The 19,409-nt window shown below is 36.9% G+C and overlaps 1 protein-coding gene across 4 annotated transcripts in view; it reads right to left on the minus strand.

Annotated features, from left to right (window-relative positions):
- The window catches only part of Ndel1 (nudE neurodevelopment protein 1 like 1), a 61,756-nt gene that overhangs the window by 17,696 nt on the left and 24,651 nt on the right, over nucleotides 1-19,409 (minus strand). For 3 of the 4 annotated variants that reach the window (XM_046422162.2, XM_046422160.2, XM_046422163.2), the window contains 6 exons: nucleotides 16,734-16,831; nucleotides 15,208-15,361; nucleotides 14,175-14,323; nucleotides 12,790-12,926; nucleotides 6,872-7,045; nucleotides 3,963-4,054 (listed from right to left, as the gene is read on the minus strand). In XM_046422162.2, the coding sequence (XP_046278118.1) occupies nucleotides 3,963-4,054; nucleotides 6,872-7,045; nucleotides 12,790-12,926; nucleotides 14,175-14,323; nucleotides 15,208-15,361; nucleotides 16,734-16,819 (792 nt within the window). In that variant the 5' untranslated portion in view covers nucleotides 16,820-16,831. Of the gene's footprint in view, nucleotides 1-3,962; nucleotides 4,055-6,871; nucleotides 7,046-12,789; nucleotides 12,927-14,174; nucleotides 14,324-15,207; nucleotides 15,362-16,733; nucleotides 16,853-19,409 lie in introns of those variants that run through there. The other variant, XM_046422161.2, reaches the window with a different exon arrangement.

Genomic DNA, 19,409 nt, shown 5'->3' on the forward strand with positions numbered 1-19,409 from the left:
TCCGAAGATAACGTATACTTCTGAGAATCCACTTGGATGTCCTACTCCTAAAATTTCAATAAGACTGCTTAGGAAACAGCAGTAAAAACTTCCTGAAAATTTTTTTCTCCTCCCTCCTTCCTATGACAAAAAGTATAATGAGCTAGTAAAATAATGACAGAAAGGAGAAGAAAGGTAATGACATTATAAGATAAGCTGAGTGAAAATCATTTACTGACTTGTAAATATACACATCCACAGTAGACACTGAAAGTCATGAATTCCCTATATTCAGTGAACACACTTGTCTATTCATTCAAATTATTTTCTGAGCATCTGCCACATGGCAGGCACAAGTTTTGTTTGAGGCATCAGTGACACACACAAGCGTGAGCACTGGGGTCTTTTCAAGGGAAAAGGATAATCTAGAGGCTAAGATTCAGATGTCATCCACACCCAGCGATGGATAAATTCATGGTTGTGAATTATAAAATCAGAAAACCAAGGATGGAACTCTTAGCAGAACCAGAAAGGGCAGGCAAAGACCCAACAAGATGACTAAGAAAACTGGGCAAAAAGGTGTGAGCAGCCATTAAACAATGTCAGGGAAGCAGAGGAAAGAGGACATTTCAGGGAGAAAAAAAAGCAGGTCAGCATTGAATGTTTCAAACAAAATTAGAACAGCACACACTGGCTTGACAGCACTGAGATCACCAGTGTGCAGGTTTAGTGGATTGAGCAGGGAACAGAGCCCAGACCAGAATGTCTAGGGAGTTTGTGCATGGTCAAAATGCTAACAATAAATGTAGACAGGCTTTCAAAAGGCTTGGCTGTGAAGTGAAGAGAGAAGGGTGAGGCTAAAGAGACATGCAGTGTAAAAGGAATGAAGAGCTGCTTTATTTTTGCTTTTAAAGATTTAAAAAAACAAATTATGTAAGGGGCTGAGAGTGCAGGTCAGTGGTAGGGTATGTGCTTAGCATACACAAGGCCCTGGGTTCAACTGCTAGCACCAAAAATAGTAATATGTGATACATAAACATTACACATAAAGATTATAGTATGTGTATAATACATATCACAGAATATACAAATATTACATATGGAGAAGTAAAGATTAAAAAGGTTGAAAAGAATGGAATCCAAAGCACATATGGATAATACTAGCCACTGGCAGCAATCTGACACTTTTACCACTGAGACAAAAAGGAAGAATGGCTACAGAGGTAATGACAGGAGGGAAATAACAGAAGGCAAGAGAAGAAATTAAGTTTAAATCAGATGGCCTTGATTTTCTCTGTGAAGAGATAGTGGATAACAGGAATGGAGTGTTAGCCTATAAGAGTGGGGACAGCACAAATGAAATATGCATGAAAGCTCTCACAGGGACTAGTGGATAACTGCACACCAAAAGTTTTAGTGATATCTTAGAAGACAGACTGTTGGCTAAATAGGTAAACCATGTAAAGACTCCAAATTAAACTTTCATCACCACTTCCGAATAAATTATATGAAAGCAAAACAAAAAAGGAACAAAGAAAATTAACCACTTCTGAATAAATTACATAAAAGCAAATCAAAAAAGGAACAAAGAAAATTAATTCAAGTGGCAGGTAGAACCAACCAAGAGTATGATGGAGACAAAGTCTAGGATGACAGTGGCACAACAGCACTAGAAGTACATCAAGGCATTCAGCAGAGTGTGAATGAGAAGCTGGAAGATAAAGAGAGATCACAAAGAAAGCATGTTTCTTCAACCACAAAAAAGAAAGGTAATTCTAAGTGCTAGGAAAAGAAAACTTGGCATACAAGTCAGCTAAGATACAAATATGCTATGATTTTGAGTAAACAATAAACAAAATGTTTGAAACATCTATTGAGTGGCACAAATACCATGGGCCCAACTCCTCCTCTATGATTATGCAGTAAATGTCATACATGGGCATCAGAATGTAAAGTCTATTTGACTACTTTTTAATCAGAACCAAGAGAGAGCTCAAGAAGGGGCAGTGGAGCAGGAAGAGAGCGAGGAGGAGAGATTAGGGAGTTGAGATAGAGTCTAGTAATTCCGAAACAGAGGCTTAAAAAGTTATTTAGGGTTAAGGCTGTACCTCAGTAGTACGGCATGTGTTTACTATGTATGACACCCTGGGTTTGATCCCCAGCACCATATTGAAAAAAAGAACTGGGTATGGTGGGCACACACCTGTAATCCCAGCACCTGGGAGACTGAGATAGGAGGATCTCAAGTTCAAAGTCAGCCTCAGCAATGGCAAGGCACTAAGCAACTCAGTGAGACCCTGTCTCTAAATAAAATACAAAATAGGGCTGGGGATATGGCTCAGTGGCCAAGTGCCCCCTAAGTTCAATCCCCCCACCCCCAAAAGAGAGAGAGAGAGTTATTTAATAACAGATGAATAAAAAATGAAAATGAAATGGGAAGTGGTAGGTTAAATTATTTTGTTGTTGTTTCAAGGTGATTAAATCAAGATGAAGACAAACAAATCATTTTAAGCTATAAGGGTGTACACAACTCTTATGAAAAGGAGAGTTAAAACATGGTCATCTTGGCATCTCTGGAATGAAGAAACATTAGGGCTGGGATTGTAGCTTAGTGGTAGAATACTTGCCTAGCACAGATGAGGCACTGGGTTTGATCCTCACCACCACATAGAAATAAAGAAATAAAATAAAGGTATTGTGTCCATCTATAACTAAAAAAAACTTTTTTTAAAAGATTAATCTATGTCCTACATGAATGATTCATGCACATTTCTCTTTATTGTAATAACTTTAAAATGAGAGAAAATCAGACAGTTTGAAAATAATTCATTTTTTGAGTCAAAAAAGGCAAACATCGGACATTGTGTGTTGGCCTCCTATTTCTTCTTTAAAGTATAATGCAATTTCTAATTTTTCCAGAAAATTTTTTACACAAAAATAAGTGAAGGGGTGGTGTGGACGGTAGAAGTTTTAAGAGTTGGTTACTGAAAATGAGTGATAAAAGTCACTGAGAGAAATGAAAAAGAAAGTTAATGCTAGAAATGGGAATGTTATAGTAATGACATCAATCCACATGGTCCTATAACTGTTTCCAGTAATCCAACTGTTTAGTTGTTCCAGATTGCAGCCCTTTATGATCAAAGAGAACAAGAAGTCAACAGCCACAGAATAAGTGAACTGTGTCATAACAGAGGAGTAGAAAGAAAAGGAAAGCAAGAGATGGCTGATAAAGACAAATACAACAATACATAAACAAATCAGTACTCCTGGTAAAGTCAAATGGTAGGCATTAAACAGAATTTAAAAAAAAAAACAACAAAAAAAAAAAACGAATAAGAAGCCAGACATGCCAGCACACACCCGTAGTCCCAGCTACTGGGGAGGCTAAAGTAGAGGATCACTTGAGCCCTGGAATTTAAAGCCTGAGCATCATAGCAAGAATGCCTCAAAACAGACAACTGATTAAGCAGAAAAACTAGTTTAATATTTCAAAAACCAAACTGTTATGGAACACAAGGTTAGAGCTAAAGAGAATGGACTAAAGTTAAGGTGGTTCCAAGAGCAATAAGATAGAAACAAAGAGTAGTAATGCCACAAGCCAAATGTCAACATCCCACAAAATAAAAGATGAGGGAATGACCAGGAAAATGGAAAACAAGGATTAGAGGGTGGTCAAAGACACTTAGAGGCTTCACAGTAAGTATCTTAAACAGAGACAGAGATGTCATGCTATAAACACAGCAGTAGGGAACTCAAAGATCACCCGAGTGGTAACCTCAAAGCTCAGGCCCTTCTGCAGAGGCACCAAAAGCCCAGCACTGGTCTCTACTAGTCACTGGATGCCTTTGCTTCTCAACTTTATTGTTACAGATTTTTTTACCACACGAAAGTATCCTTTTATTCCTCCTTCACTTCCAATTAAGAAACAACTCAATCCTACTGCGCAATGGCAACACCTAGTGATAAAATAATGAAATGCTTACCCCTACTTTCCGTAAGAGATCCCCCACGATGTTTAGTGCTGATATCCTAGCAGAAGGAGTTAGTGGACTGGTTCCAAAACCATTTGGTATAGCTAAAGAAAAAGAGAGTGATGACATTAGCAATTCCCTTTACGTTTGGGTTTTGTTGTTGCAACAACAGAGTACACGCTCCAAAGAAAATCAATATACTATTTCCAACTAACCCTTTCTCTTATGTACATGTATCTCTGAGTGTAACATTTATCTTTTAAACTTTATTTTGGCCAGGGACAGGAGAAACCTTTGGCTTCCCCATCTCCGTGATCTAAAAAATATTCCCCATATTTTCCCTCAGTAGTTTTCTAAATCTTTTTTAACATTTAGATCATTTGAAGGTTAGGGGGATGGTTCAGTGGAGAGTATTATAGCATGCACAAGGCCCTGGGTTTTAATCTCCAGCACAGCGGGCAGAAGGAACCTAGATCATTCAATGCACCTGTAATTTATGGCTGCCTGAGACATAATGTAGAGGAGGCTGGGGATATAGCTCAGTTGCTACAGTGCTTGCCTCACATGCACAAGGCCCTGGGTTCAATCTGAGCACCACAAAAAAAAAAAAAGAGAGAGAGAGAGAGATAATATAGGTATCTAAATGTTTTTCCTCCAAATGGATAGCCAACTTTCCTAATATCATTTAGGTAAGACCTCACATCTGAAATAGGACTATAGACTGAATTCCTAACTATTTATATATATTTCAGTTTCACTGAATTATTTAAGTCTATGCCATGAGAAGTATTACTCTTTTCATTTTAACTGATAAAAATTGTATGTATTAATGGAGTACCATGTAGAAGTAATTAATACAGTGTTAAAATCTATTTTTGCTATCTAAGAAGGCAAAGCCCCTTCTTGTTATTAGCCTATTTCAAACTTTTCTTAACCATTCTTACACATCTACTATTCTAAAATAACTTGAACTTCAACTTCTCAATTTTAAAGATCCTGTTAGAACTTTTATTAGAAGGTTCCAATATACAAATGTATCTATAAAAAGAACCAATAAAAAATAACATAAAAATAAAATCATACTCTGTAATTAAATATTTTTTATAAATTTTAAAAAAATTTTAGTTGTAGATGGACACATACCTTTATTTTATTTATTTATTTTTATGTGATGCTGAGGATCGAACCCAATGCCTCACATTTGCTAGGCTAGCACTCTACCACTGAGCTATAACCCCAGCTCTCTGTAGTTAAACATTTTTTAAAACTAAAAAAATAAAATAAAATTGTATCTATTTGTCAACCCTGCCTTAGGGTTTATGTCTAATTCTGTGCCAAGGCAGGTCCTGTGTCCTGTTTACTCCTTAATAAAAACTCTAACGGGCTATCAAAGAATGTGCACTGTCTTTGGTCTCACCCAACCTAGGCTTTCAACTATTCTGACTGGTAAACAATCAAAAGAATTTTCAGAACTTATCTATATGTTCTAATTAACAGCATAAAAGCAAAACTTTGTTAATTCTCAGAGTTCGATAATTGTAAAGTTTTCAGATACATAAGTATCTGACAGTGAGAGCTTCTGATGACAGCTATAAACTACAGTGTCTGCAGCAAACTCAGAACATTCTACTATAATTAATAACTAGTGCTATATGACTACATAGCATTTTCACTTGCCTTACCTACTTTTGTCTCATAATAAGCCTAAGACAATTTGAAATGTGGTTAGTGCAACTGATAAACTTACTTTATATTTAATTTCATTTCAATCAGTTTTGTGGGGTTTTTTGTTTGTTTTTTGTTTTGTTTTGTTTTTTTGGTGGTGCTGGGAATCGAACCCAGGGCCTTATATATGCAAGGCAAGTATTCTATCAACTGAGCTATATCCCCAGCCCTTCAATCAGTATAAATTAAAAGTCATATGTGGCTAGGGGCTACTTTATCAAGCAGTCCAGATACACAGTTTACTGTACTAATTGCCCAGACAGCAAACCTCCTTCTATTACTCTGAAAGTTAAAGCCCTATAATTTAAAAAGGGTAGGAGGAAAGACTGCTTCAGTTTGGGATGAAAGCAGCATGGAAGAGTGAGAATAGCTGAGATATGAGCTGCAAAAACTAAAATCTGAATTGAGAGCTTTGGGATTTCTTCTAAGGTTCTATCTAGTGACTACTAAGTGGTTTTTCTTCTTCTCCAGATTGCTTTTGCCATTATCTGACAGCAAAAGCAATATTCTCAAACTACAGCTCACCAGTTACCCTGAAGGTCACCTTTGATGACAGCAGCTCCTGAAGCATGTTAACAGAATGGGCATATCTATTCAAAACCTCTAGTTTTACATAATACTGATAAGCAGCAAAAGCAAGAAATAAAACTGTATTTAAGTATGGCTCCAAAACTTGAGTGTGAAGAGGAGATGTGCACAAATACAATACACATTAGCACACAGTAAGAAACTTAAAATGCTCAAGACAATTGTATTGAAGTAGTTAAGATTATAGATGGTTTTGATTTTCATTTTTTCTTTTTTTTTTGTTTTTAATTTTTCTTCATGGGGCTTGTTCAATGGTAAAATACTTGTCTAATATGAGCAAGGCCCTGGATTCAATACCCAGCACCAAAAAAAAAAAAAAAAAAAAAGCCCACCTGCATGAATATGTTCTACTCCTAGAATTAAAAAGTAAACTTTCTTGCTAAACTTTTCACTTTTTAAAATCTCAATTAAGCTGTTGATGTCTTAAATGCAGCCATTATTTGTTTCCTACATAGCAGTGGCTGAGGAAAACAGTTGCTCTGCTTCAAAAGCACTTGATTGAACCAACTTTTAAACTGCAATTACTGATTGAACCTTAGCAACTCCTGTTTCATCAACAAATCCTCTTCAGTTGATAATCTAACACAGACTCAAAGAGAAAGACAAACCTTTTGGTGAAGGAAAACTATTTTCTGTTCCTTTGCCAACAGGAGTAGCTGGCAAAGAGAGTGAAGCCTGGACAGCAGAATCCATCTTCTCACAGTCCAACGTGGGAGAACTGGGAGCTGACTTTCGGGTCACTTCCTGTTGTCTCTCCCGAACTGCTAGTTCTTGCCTTAAGTCTGCAATGTTGCAAACAAAGACAAGAATACTCACTAGAGGGAGCAAATACATTAAGCAAAGTCACATCTGCAATGTCATAAAGACCTTCTTGCTCAAGTACTATCTCTCAGAAATGAAATTTCTATTTAACAACTTCTATTTCAAGGGAAATAAAAATGACAGCTCTACAATCTGAATGATTTCTTGGAATTTAAAAATACTATAACCTCAGAGAATAGTCACTATGTCCAAATGCAAAAAAGAAATAAGGCCAGGTCCAAAATAGAACTCAGAATATACCTATATGACATAAAAATAAATATTCTTTACCAACTCATTTGCTTTCATTTTAAAATGATGGAGTTTAGAGATTACTGCAAAATCAATAAAATGTAGTTTTGTAAATTTAAATGGGTTGGGTTTTTTAATTATCATGAAATATTTTGTTTTAGAAAAATATTCAGAACAGTTTTTTTCTTTCAAATATTGGATTTTTAACCCAAAATTAATATTCTCTTTTCCAGTTACACAACCAACCTACAGGAACATTTGCTTATGTTAAAAAAGGAAGCAGGCTGGGATTGTGGCTCAGCAGCAGAGCACTTGCCTAGTGCGTGAGAGGCCCTGGGTTCAATTCTCAGCACCACATATAAATAAATAAGTAAAAAGAAAGGTATTGTATCCAATTACAACTAAAAATAAATAAATATTTTTTTAAAAAAAGGATGCAAAGTTATTCCGATCCTGGGATCCAAAAGAATTCAAAACAGGATCACAGATTATGCACATCTGTGCTCCTAACAACATTAATTATAATAGCTAAGAGATGTAAGAAAACCAATGTCCATCCATGGATGAATGAAGAATATGGATACACATAACAGAATATTATTTAAAAAGAAGGATATCCTGTCATATTACACCGATAAACCTTAGGACACTATGCTAAGTGAAAATAAGCCAGTCACAAAAAACACAAATACTATATAATTATACTTATGTGAAGTGTTTAAAGAAGTAAACTCACAGAAACAGAAAGTAGAACTATGATCCCAGGGGGTGGGGAGGAACACGAGAGTTGCTGTTTATATGGTTTATATAGTTTCAGTTTTGCAAGATGAAAAAGTTCTAGAGATCTATTACTCAATAATGTGAGAATACTTTGCACTACTGAACTATGCACTTTGGCTAACATTAAGACAGGCGTGATGGCACATGCCTGTAATCCCAGCAGCTCGGGAAGCTAAGCCAGAAGGATCGAAGTTCAAAGCCAGCCTCAGCAACTTAGCAAGGCCCTAAGCAATTCAGTGAGACCCTGTCTCTAAATTAAAAAATACAAAAAAGGGCTGGGGATGTGGCTCAGTGGTTAAGCACCCCGGGTTTAATCCCCAGTACCCACCAAAATAATGGCTAAGACATTAACCACAATTGTAAGTAAATAAGATACAAAGTTAATATTTTATACATTATATAAACTATAAGAAGCTCTACAGATGAATACATCAGGAGGGGGAACACACGAAAAACAATCTATAAAACAGTTGTTATGGTTTAGATATGAGGTGTTCCCCAAAAGCTCATGTGTGAGACAATGCTAGCAAGTTTAGAGGTGAAATAATTGGGTAAGGAGAGCCTTAACTTAATCAGTGTATTAAGCCACTGATATGGATTAACTGGACAGTAACTATAGGCAGGCAGATTATTAATGGAGGAGATAGGTCACTGGGGACATGCCTTTGGGGTTTATATTCTGTCCCTGGTGAGTGAGTCTCTGCTTCCTGGTGGCCATGTCCTGAGTTGCTTTCCTGCACCATGCTCTACTGTCATGATGTTCCACCTTACCTCAGGCCCAAAACTACAGAGTCAGCTCCTCTGTGGACTGAGACCTCTAAAGCTCCAAATAAACTTTTTCTCCTCTATGTTGTTCTTGTCAGGTCTTTGGTCACAGTAATGAAAAGGCTAACTAAACAACAGTCAATAAAGATTGGAAAAAGCTCTCCAAGAGTAATCATTTACTATAAATTAAAAAGCAATGAAGCTGGGCATGGTGGCACATACCTGTAATCCCAGCGGCTGGGGAGGCTGAGCAGGATGATCAAAAGTACAAAGCCAGCCTCAGCAACTTATGGAGGCCCTAAGCAACTTAGTAAGACCTTGTCTCAAAATAAAAAATACAAAGGGCTGGGGATGTGCTCAGTGGTTAAGGGCCCTTGGGGTTCAATCCCTGGTATCAAAAAAAAAAAAAAAAAAAGCAACAGCAGCAATGAAAAGCCAGGCACAGTGGCATATGCTATAATCCCAGTGACTCCAGAGGCAGAAGCAGAAGGATGGTCAGCCTCAATAACTTAGCCTATTTTATTTTTTATTTTGAGACAGGAACTTGCTGACAACAAGATCCTGTCTCAAAATAAAAAATAAAATAGGCTGGAGCCAGGAATGGTGACACATGCCTATAATCCCTGCAAGTTGGCAGCTAAGGCAAGACAAAAGCAAGTTCAAGGCCAGCCTCAGCAAACTTAAGTGAAATCCTGTCTCAAAATAAAAAATAAAAAAGGGCTGGGAATATGGTTCAGTGGTTAAGCACCCCTGGGTTTAGTGCCTAGTACCCCAAAAAAAAAGAAAAAAGTGATTTTCAACTTTCAAATGAATTGATTTTTGAATAAATTTTAAATATGTTTTTATTATTGATGATGTTGATAAAAATGTAAGAAGGTCCTTAGTCATTGCCAGAGGGAGCAAAAAGGTACCGACTTATGTAAAAAATGAGCTTGTATATTACGACCAACAAAACCTTCATTTTCTTTGCCACTTATAAGAATTTCTTCCTGGAGGCCTGGGGTTGTGGCTCAGTGGTAGAGTGCTTGCCTGGCATGCATGAGGCACTGGATTCAAACCTCAGCACGACATAAAAAATTAATTAATTAATTAAAGTATTGTGTCCATTTAAAACTAAATAAAATTTTTTTAAAAAATTTATTCTTAGGAAATCAAAGATGCTCCTAAATATTATGTATGAGGATCCTAATCATAGCACAATTTACAGTGGGAAAAAATAGTCACCAATAAAGAACTTCTTAAAATATAACTGTAAGAAGTGTGAATCAGGCGGTATAGCGATACCAGACTTCAAACTATACTACAGAGCAATAGTAACAAAAACAGCATGGTACTGGTACCAAAACAGGCAGGTGGACCAATGGTACAGAATAGAGGACACAGAAACCAATCCACAAAACTACAACTATCTTATATTTGATAAAGGGGCTAAAAGCATGCAATGGAGGAAGGATAGCATCTTCAACAAATGGTGCTGGGAAAACTGGAAATCCATATGCAACAAAATGAAACTGAATCCCTTTCTCTCGCCATGCACAAAAGTTAATTCAAAATGGATCAAGGAGCTTGATATCAAATCAGAGACACGCCGTCTGATAGAAGAAAAAGTTGGCTACGATCTACATTCAGTGGGGTCGGGCTCCAAATTCCTCAATAGGACACCCATAGCACAAAAGTTAATAACTAGAATCAGCAAATGGGACTTACTCAAACTAAAAAGTTTTTTCTCAGCAAAAGAAACAATAAGAGAGGTAAATAGGGAGCCTACACCCTGGGAACAAATCTTTACTCCTCACACTTCAGATAGAGCCCTAATATCCAGAGTATACAAAGAACTCAAAAAATTAGACAATAAGAGAACAAACAACCCAATCAACAAATGGGCCAAGGACCTGAGACACTTCTCAGAGGAGGACATACAGTCAATCAACAAGTACATGAAAAAATGCTCACCATCTCTAGCTGTCAGAGAAATGCAAATCAAAACCACCCTAAGATACCATCTCACTCCAGTAAGATTGGCAGCCATTACGAAGTCAAACAACAACAAGTGCTGGCGAGGATGTGGGGAAAAGGGTACACTTGTACATTGCTGGTGGGACTGCAGATTGGTGCAGCCAATTTGGAAAGCAGTATGGGGATTTCTTGGAAAGCTGGGAATGGAGCCACCATTTGACCCAGCTATTCCCCTTCTTGGTCTATTCCCTAAAGACCTAAAAAGAGCATGCTACAGGGACACTGCTACATCAATGTTCATAGCAGCACAATTCACAATAGCAAGACTGTGGAACCAACCTAGATGCCCTTCAATAGACGAATGGATAAAAAAAATGTGGCATTTATACACAATGGAGTATTACTCTGCATTAAAAAATGACAAAATCATAGAATTTGCAGGGAAATGGATGGCATTAGAGCAGATTATGCTAAGTGAAGCTAGCCAATCCCTAAAAAACAAATGCCAAATGTCTTCTTTGATATAAGGAGAGTAACTAAGATCAGAGTAGGGACGAAGAGCAGGAGAAGAAGATTAACGTTTAACAGGGATGAGAGGTGGGAGGGAAAGGGAGAGAGAAGGGAAATTGCATGGAAATGGAAGGAGACCCTCAGGGTTATACAGTGGAGGGGGTAGAGAGAGAGGAGGGGAGGGGAGGGGAGAGGTGGGGAGGGGGGAGGGTGGAGGATGGGAAAGGCAGCGGAGAAAAAAAAATATATATATATAACTGTAATAAAATAGTACAGCATTTTTAAAAATATTTTTAGTTGTAGATGGACACAATGCCTTTATTATTTGATTTATTTTTATGTGGTACTGAGGATGGCGAACCCAGTGCCTCACAGGTGCGAGACTAGCGCTCTACCACTGAGCCACAACCCCAGTTTCTATATAACATTTTTTAAAAATCTATTTTATATAATTTATTAATGGTACAAATATAGAATTCCCTATGTAGAATTCTCTGTTAAAGGCAAATGTTAAGGAGTGAAAAAAATACACTTGTGTGTATCTGATTGGGTGTGTGGAAGATAAGTGACAGGAACTATAAAAAGGGAAAAAATAGATATGCATAGTCACAGAAAAGAATAGAAAGAAATATGCCAAACTCTTAGTGGATTCCCTCCAAATAAAGGGATTGGTACGATCTTCATCTTCTTCAAGATACTCTGCATTCTACTAAAAAAGGGGAGAAGGGAAACTATTTTGAGGAAAATATATATTAACTATATGTATAATAAGTATACAATAGTGTGTACATATTTAGTGCTGTGTGCATAACAAAATTATTTAGGCATAAATAGTAAGAAGACCAGGTATGCTGACGCATGCCTATAATCCCAGCAGCTCAAGATGCTGAGGCAGGAGAATCAAAGTAAGCCGCAGCAACTTAGCAAGAACCTATGCAACTCAGTGAGTCCCTGTTTCAAAATAAAATATAAAAAAGGGCTGGGATATGGCTCAGTGGTTAAGTGCCCCTGGGTTCAATCCCAAAAACAAAAAACAAAACAAAACAAAAAAGTAGTACGTAAAAACCCAAAACAAACCAAGCAATATATGTACAGTGGTAATAATTAAAGCTTTGAAAAACAGACCAGGATTTCAGTCCTAGCTGACGAGCTATACTGCCTTGGAAAAACTCAAATTCTCTGTGCCTCAGTCTTCTCCTCCTTAAAATAGGGAAAATCTACCTCTTAGCATTGAGGACATAGGTATTAAGAAAATAAACAGATTAAAAGCATTCAGGGCAACTTAAAAGAAGGTGAGGGCTGGAGACTAGCTCGCCCATAGAGTACTTGCCTAAGTGAAGCCCTAGGCTCAACTATCAGCAAAAAAAAAAAAAAAAAATTAACATAGAAAAAAAGAGGTTGACTCCTTAGCTTACTAGACAGCAAAGTAATAGATAAACATCCTCTAAATTATAAATCTTACCTCTTGCTTCATCCTTTAACCTCTGTACAGAAACCAACAAGGATTCCTTTTCATCGAGTTCACTTTCTAAAAATGCATTTCGTTCAATGGCCTGATTTAGCCTTTGTTCAAAGTCTTCCAGTGAAACTATTGTTGCCCTTAAAAAAAAATAGTGCCCATGAATTAAATAAACAACTGTACAAATTGCTATTATAAAAAGAAACAGTTTATCTCCCACCATTTCTGACCTAGCCAGTCTGGCCCAGTTCAAAGAGAATGATCTCAACCCATTTAACAAACATTAACACAAACCTAATCTGAGCCCCTCCCACTCTATGCTCCGACCTTCATCCCTAACCTTCTCCAGTATTCTGCCTTAATTCCTCATCACCTGGATTATTCTTTAATAACCTTTGTGCCTCCTCCCCAACTTTCAATTCCTCAGTATTATCTTCTCAAAACCTGATATTACTCTTTTGTTTAAAAAATTAAAAAAACAAAACAAAACACAAGGTTCTTCACAACCTGGCCCCAACCACATTTAACCACTCTATCACATTCAGCAAAACTGTGTCAAGACAACTCAATCAAAGTGAAACTAGTAATACCCAAAGCACCTTCCTACCTCTCTACCTTTGCATCTGTCCCTTCACCTGTTTAACTTCTCTCCTCCTTATAGACTCCAATATCTGCAAAGGCTTTCCTGGTTCCCACAGGTACTCTGCTGCTCCCACCTCTGTACAACCAGAGCAGCCTATACACTCTTTTTGCCATAGTATTTGCCACAGTGAATGTTCTTATCTGTCAGCCCCAAGGATAGTAACTTGCTAAGCTGTTATTCCACAATATTAGCATTATGTCAATCATTTAAGAGCCACTTGATAAATATTAAGTAATACCTTACAATAACTGTAAAGTAACAGGCATTAAGTCTGGAATGGTTAAGAAATAACTAATTACAGAGGCACGAAAATTTGGCAATAGTAATAGCAAACCACCATAGGTCGTTAAGGCAAAGTCACTGGTCAGCATTCAAACAGAAGAGAATGAAAAGAACTATAAACGTACAGAGAGATCCACAGGGAAATAACTGCAAAATTCAGGTAGAAGACATGAGGACCTACAGAAAGCATGGTAGTGTTTTATAGAGAAGAAATGGCAGAATGCATGAGACATGCCTTGAAAAACAAGAAGGATCAACAACAGTGCATGGAGAAAGAAAAAGAAAAAATTAAAAGAAAAGTTTGGGAGGATGTTATCTGGGAAGACAAGGATTTGGGGTGCCTTTTAATCCAACAAAACACCAAAAGGAAATGCTCTGAGATTAAGATCTAGGTGAGAGGGTGAGCCTAATGATACAGATTTCCAACTTTGGTTATTCTCACAAAACACACATCATCATTTACCTCTTTGCTCGCTCCAGGTCATCATTGGCCTGTTCCAGCTCTCTCACATATTTATGCAACTGCTCTTTAATGGCCCGGGTCTGACTTAAATCATCTTCTAATACTGAGACCTGCTTGTAGCTCTGTGCATACTGATGTTCTAGTTTTTCCTGAAGGTATAGATATAGAGAAGAAGGAATAGGTCATTAATATATAGTCTCCTTTAAAGGATGTAACCCAAGTTAAGGAGGGAGGAACAAGGAATCACAATCTGTTGACTGTGCTCCTCTCCTTTTTACAATATTTTAAAAATAACTAAATATTCTATTCTATGTGTTTTAACTCACATAAAATTAAGTCAACCGTTCTCCTCTCATAAAGATCTAATAATGATCTCTGAAAAGAAGTAAAATAATGAAACCTTGGCCTCAACATTCCCAGACTTAGTAGGGGAGCGTCTGGGTTCTCAAGCTGAATGCAACTCAGTGCAAACAGTAGCAGACTGCCATCAGAGTCTAGATTCCCTACCCCTTATTTGTCTCCCCACCTTTCCCAAATCACCCACTCCCTACAGAAATACTCCTAAGCATATAGTTATGGCAGGTGGTGAAGAGCAGAGAAAGGGGTCAACCTTTTTATGCCTGAAAATTCCTATTCAGAAGGGAAACTTTAACACAAATTAAACTCCAAAATGAAGGGGCTATGAACAATAATGAAATAAATGCACATTTCATATAAATAAAATTTTAAAGTACTGTACTATAAGGCAAATGATTTGTCAAGTAATCAGGCAGCTTTTGAAAACTAGAGGAACTTTAATATAACCAGGAACGTTACAACTAGAAAACTGAGCGCCATTAAGTTTCTAAGTGAACTTCTAAACACTGATCCACCTTCCTTTGGTTCTATGAAAGAAAATATTTTATTCAAAAATTCACTTGAAGCCTTTTTTATATCTTTGTTGCCTCTCTCTCTTACACAGACTTGAAAAATATACTTCTCATTTTAATAAAACCCAGTACCATCAGACACCAGCTTCTCCTGCCACAATTACCTTTAACGCCTCCACTTCATATTTCAGTCTTTGGTTATCAGCTTGCAGGTCTCTGTTTCTTTGTTCAGCCTGTACTAATTGTGCCTCCAACTCTGCTTCTAATTCTCTGCTTCCTTCCTGGAATTCAACTAGCTCATCACGAGCTTCCTGGAAGCTAATGAGAATAAAGCAGGAAAGATGAGTAATAATAGGAACTACAGGATCATAGTGAAGATAACGATACACCCCAATTCAATAATTTTTGCCTGAAAATTAATGTTCTCATAAAATATGCTAAACAATAAAGACAATCTGGTCTATATTTCTTATCTATATATTCAGAGTTCAATGAAAATGAGTTATAAACCCCCAAAAGACTCACAAATCAGTAATTAAAATATTTATAAAAAGTCTACATAGTTTAATAACATTAGATTTTCCTCCATAGAAATTAAAGGAAGGGGGCAGGGAAGGAATCTTTATTTACACTAGAGTAACTAAAATTACCTTCAATTCTGTCCAGTGGTAATCACAAATACTCTCATATCACAATAGAGTTGTTATAGATTTCTTTCTTTTTTGCAGTGGTGGGACTGAACCCAGGGGCCTCACACATGCTAGGCAAGCACTCTACCACAGAGTCATGTCCCCAACCCAAGATATTTCTAAATATCATTTATTCTCACTACCAATTCAAAATTAGGTATTATATACCCCCAAATCTTTATTACTTAATGCAGTAACATAGCACAAATTAGTTTAATATTTAGATGACTGTTTTTAATATAATTGGTTTCCTCTGTATTTCTATCATTTAATTTTATGCATTTAAAAACATTCTGAGAAGAGATTGATAGGCTTCAAAGCCATCTGCAACACAAAAAAAGGTAAAGAGCCCCTGATGACCTTCTATCTCCACTGATACAATAGAGTAGCTAGCTGGAGTGATACCAGTGAAAGCACAATAAGGTTTGATAACATTTAATAAATTCTGTTAACCAAACTAGGAAAATGTATAAATACTTTGGAAAGATTCTACTTTTTTAAAAAAGCAATTTTAGACCAGTTTTGGTGCTGAAAAGTTATTATCCATAAGTTTTTCTAACCAAGTAAATTAACTGAAATTTTATAAAATGCTCCATAGCCCTGAAGTTCATCCCTAACACCCTCAAAGCCTGCCTATCTCCAGACACTAATAATGCATGCCTGAAAAGAACCAGAGTCTAAGAATCTTCATGTGAGCAAACGACACACACACAGCAGGCCAAAGATGGCCCACTCTAATAAATACAACTGGAGGTGACCCATCTTAAATCACAAAATCACAAATGACACTCTTTTCCTACTATTTTTAATAATTAGAACAATATAAAAATTTACAGCATTTTAGTACTATTTAAATGCAAGCAATGTTATGGCTATTTCTAGAATCATATACCTAAATCTGATACTCTAAATTTAGATTAATGTTTTTTAAAAAATGCACAAGCTAGATATGGTGTGTTCCAAATGTCCTCCCCTATTTTTAGTGTACTTTTCAACTTTACCTTTGTTTATACTTCAAGGAAAGTTCCTTCCAATAAGCAGTTTCCTCCTTTAAACTTGAAAAATCTGGTATATCTTCACCATCCATGATCAAGAAAGCCTATGAAATATTAAAGACAAACTGTTGTAAAGTTAAAGAGAGAACATAAAAATCTAACCAAAAGTATAAAATCTGGGGCAACACAAAATCTGTAGCATCTTGGAGCTAAATATGAAATATTCTAGGAACAGTTAACTCATTAGTATTACTCAAGTACATGCCCCACTTCACTGCCCCACTCAGGGGGCAGTGATAAGGTGTTGATAGGAGATAAAATCAACAAAGTCCTTTGGCACAAAGCCAGTGAGGCACTTTCAATTGCAGCACTGGGTTCTAGGTTACTTGGCCCCATCCTGCACACAGAGTTCCAGCAGTTGGGTTATGGTCAACTAGTCTTCTGGGAATCAGGTAATAAAAGTAAGCACAATGTCAGAGACTCTGCTACTGCATGCCCTTCCCTGTTGTATAATTGCATCAAAACACCTGCTTTGGAGCATTTCATGCCAGGTGACACTGCCAGAAGATGGGTAATAATTTACTACTTCCAAATTTCTAAAACCTTCCTATTATATTCCCTCCCCTAATGCTGGAAATTGAACCCACGGCCTCACACTTGCTAGGCAAGTCCCCCTATTAATTATCTTTTAAGTCCAAAGCTTCTTCCAAAGTCCAGTCATCTCAATCTTCAATTATCATTTGTCTTGGTTTTTCTCCCAAGACACTGGGGGAAGGGGGTAACCTATTTATTTAACCCTGCTGTTGGATCGGCTAAACACCCAATTCATAGTCAGGCCAGATGGAATACCAAAAAATGTTAGGTCTACTCTAGATTCATGCCTAGGGTTTCCTACAACCTCCTCCCTAAGCATTCCACTTTATATTTCAGTAATGCCATTCAAAATTGTCTTATCACACCATGCTATTTCAGGTGTGGATGTATTCTCTACCTGAAATGTTTCTCCATTCCTTGCATTTGGAAAGCTCCTATTTTTCCTTAAAATCCAGCTATCATCTTTTCCAGACTTTCTTGCCCTCATCCAAAGAGTATTAAAATCTCCTGTACTCTTAGGTGCCTCTATCCCACACACATACTTTCAATGATAGCAATGTATTTGCTAACAGCTTTATGGCTCCTATTAGTCTGTGCATTGTCCTTATTTATTTCTGTCCCCACACAATATCTGCACAATTTGAGAAAATGCTCAATAATATTTACTGAATTAAAACATAATTGATTCAACCTAACACACACTGGGCAGCAAGAACTCAAAACTAGCTTTAAAACTAAATTAATAAACCCCTGGAGACGTAGATAACTTGGAGTTCATTTAACACAATCCACTTGTGAAGATATGGCAAGAACTCAGTCACAGGTAAGAATATAGAACTCTAGGGACCAGGGTTGTAGCGCAGTGGTAGAGAGCACTTGCCTAGCACAATGTGAGGCACTGGGTTCAATCCTCAGTACCACATAAAAAAAATAAACTAAATAAAGGTACTGTGTCCGTCTACAACTAAAAATCTCTTTAAAAAAAAAAAAAAGACAAATTGCAAAACGACCCAAATATTAAAAACAACAAAAAAGAACACAGAACTCCAACTTCAGGGTGAGTACACCAAAGAGGGATGCGTATGGTTTTTAATAGAACAGAAGTATAAAGTAACTTTATATGTTAAGTTTAATTCCTTTGAGGCCTATTGCAAATTTTTCTTTCTTAATCAAGTCTTGCCTGATCACACCATTTATTATTACCTTAACATCTGTTAGACAATCTCATAATTACCTTAAGTTACCAATTATCTTAAATCAGCTTGTAAGTGCTTTGAAAGAGATGGATCCTTAACACATCTTGTTTCCCTTTCAGGGCACTAAGACTAGCACCCTGCTCAGAGAAAGCACTGAACACTTTCAAAAATTAACTGAATGCCTACTATAATCGTCAGATATTGTTAAGCACTGGATAAATACTTATTGACCAAACACACCCTCCTCTAATGTGATTATTTCTTTACTAGGACACATTTGTCTGAACTATTCCACTCTTGGAGGTGCCATTATAGCATGGCAGCCCTTTAAAATGTTAACCCCACAAGGCTGGAGTCCTGTTGAGTCTGGATTCTAACATTCCAATTCTGCCACTAATTTACTTAAACAGTTTGATCTCTTAGGCCTCAGTTTTTTCATCTAATGAGGATTTGGACTATACTAAACTGACTTATAATTATGTCACTATACACTGTATGTACACTGATTAGTAAATAATACTAATTTTATAATCCTGTCCCTTCATCAAAGTTCCAAATTCCCACTTCACCTTCTCAAATATAGAGGTAATCTTATTTGTAGTTAATTTGCAGTAAGATATGACTAAGGACAAGTTTCATCCAGAAGCAAGGACAAGGTTCATCCAGAAGCAAGAGGGAGCTACATTTCAAAAGACCCAAAGAACTCACAGCCATTGTCATGTGCTACCAATAACTCCTCAGAGTCATTGCCTAAGTCTCCTGAAAGGGAGGAACCCATTTTAACAATCCAAATGAAGACAATTATAGGACACAAGATCTTTCCCCTGAATGCCCTAAAAATTGTGATAACATTTTAAATCCAACCCTAAAGAAACTGATTATAGAATGGCAA

This window comes from Marmota monax, unplaced genomic scaffold (assembly GCF_021218885.2).
Source record: "Marmota monax isolate L192 unplaced genomic scaffold, Marmota_monax_Labrador192_F-V1.1 WCK01_AAM20220418_F8-fsc00243, whole genome shotgun sequence".
In the NCBI taxonomy this organism is placed as follows: domain Eukaryota; kingdom Metazoa; phylum Chordata; class Mammalia; order Rodentia; family Sciuridae; genus Marmota; species Marmota monax.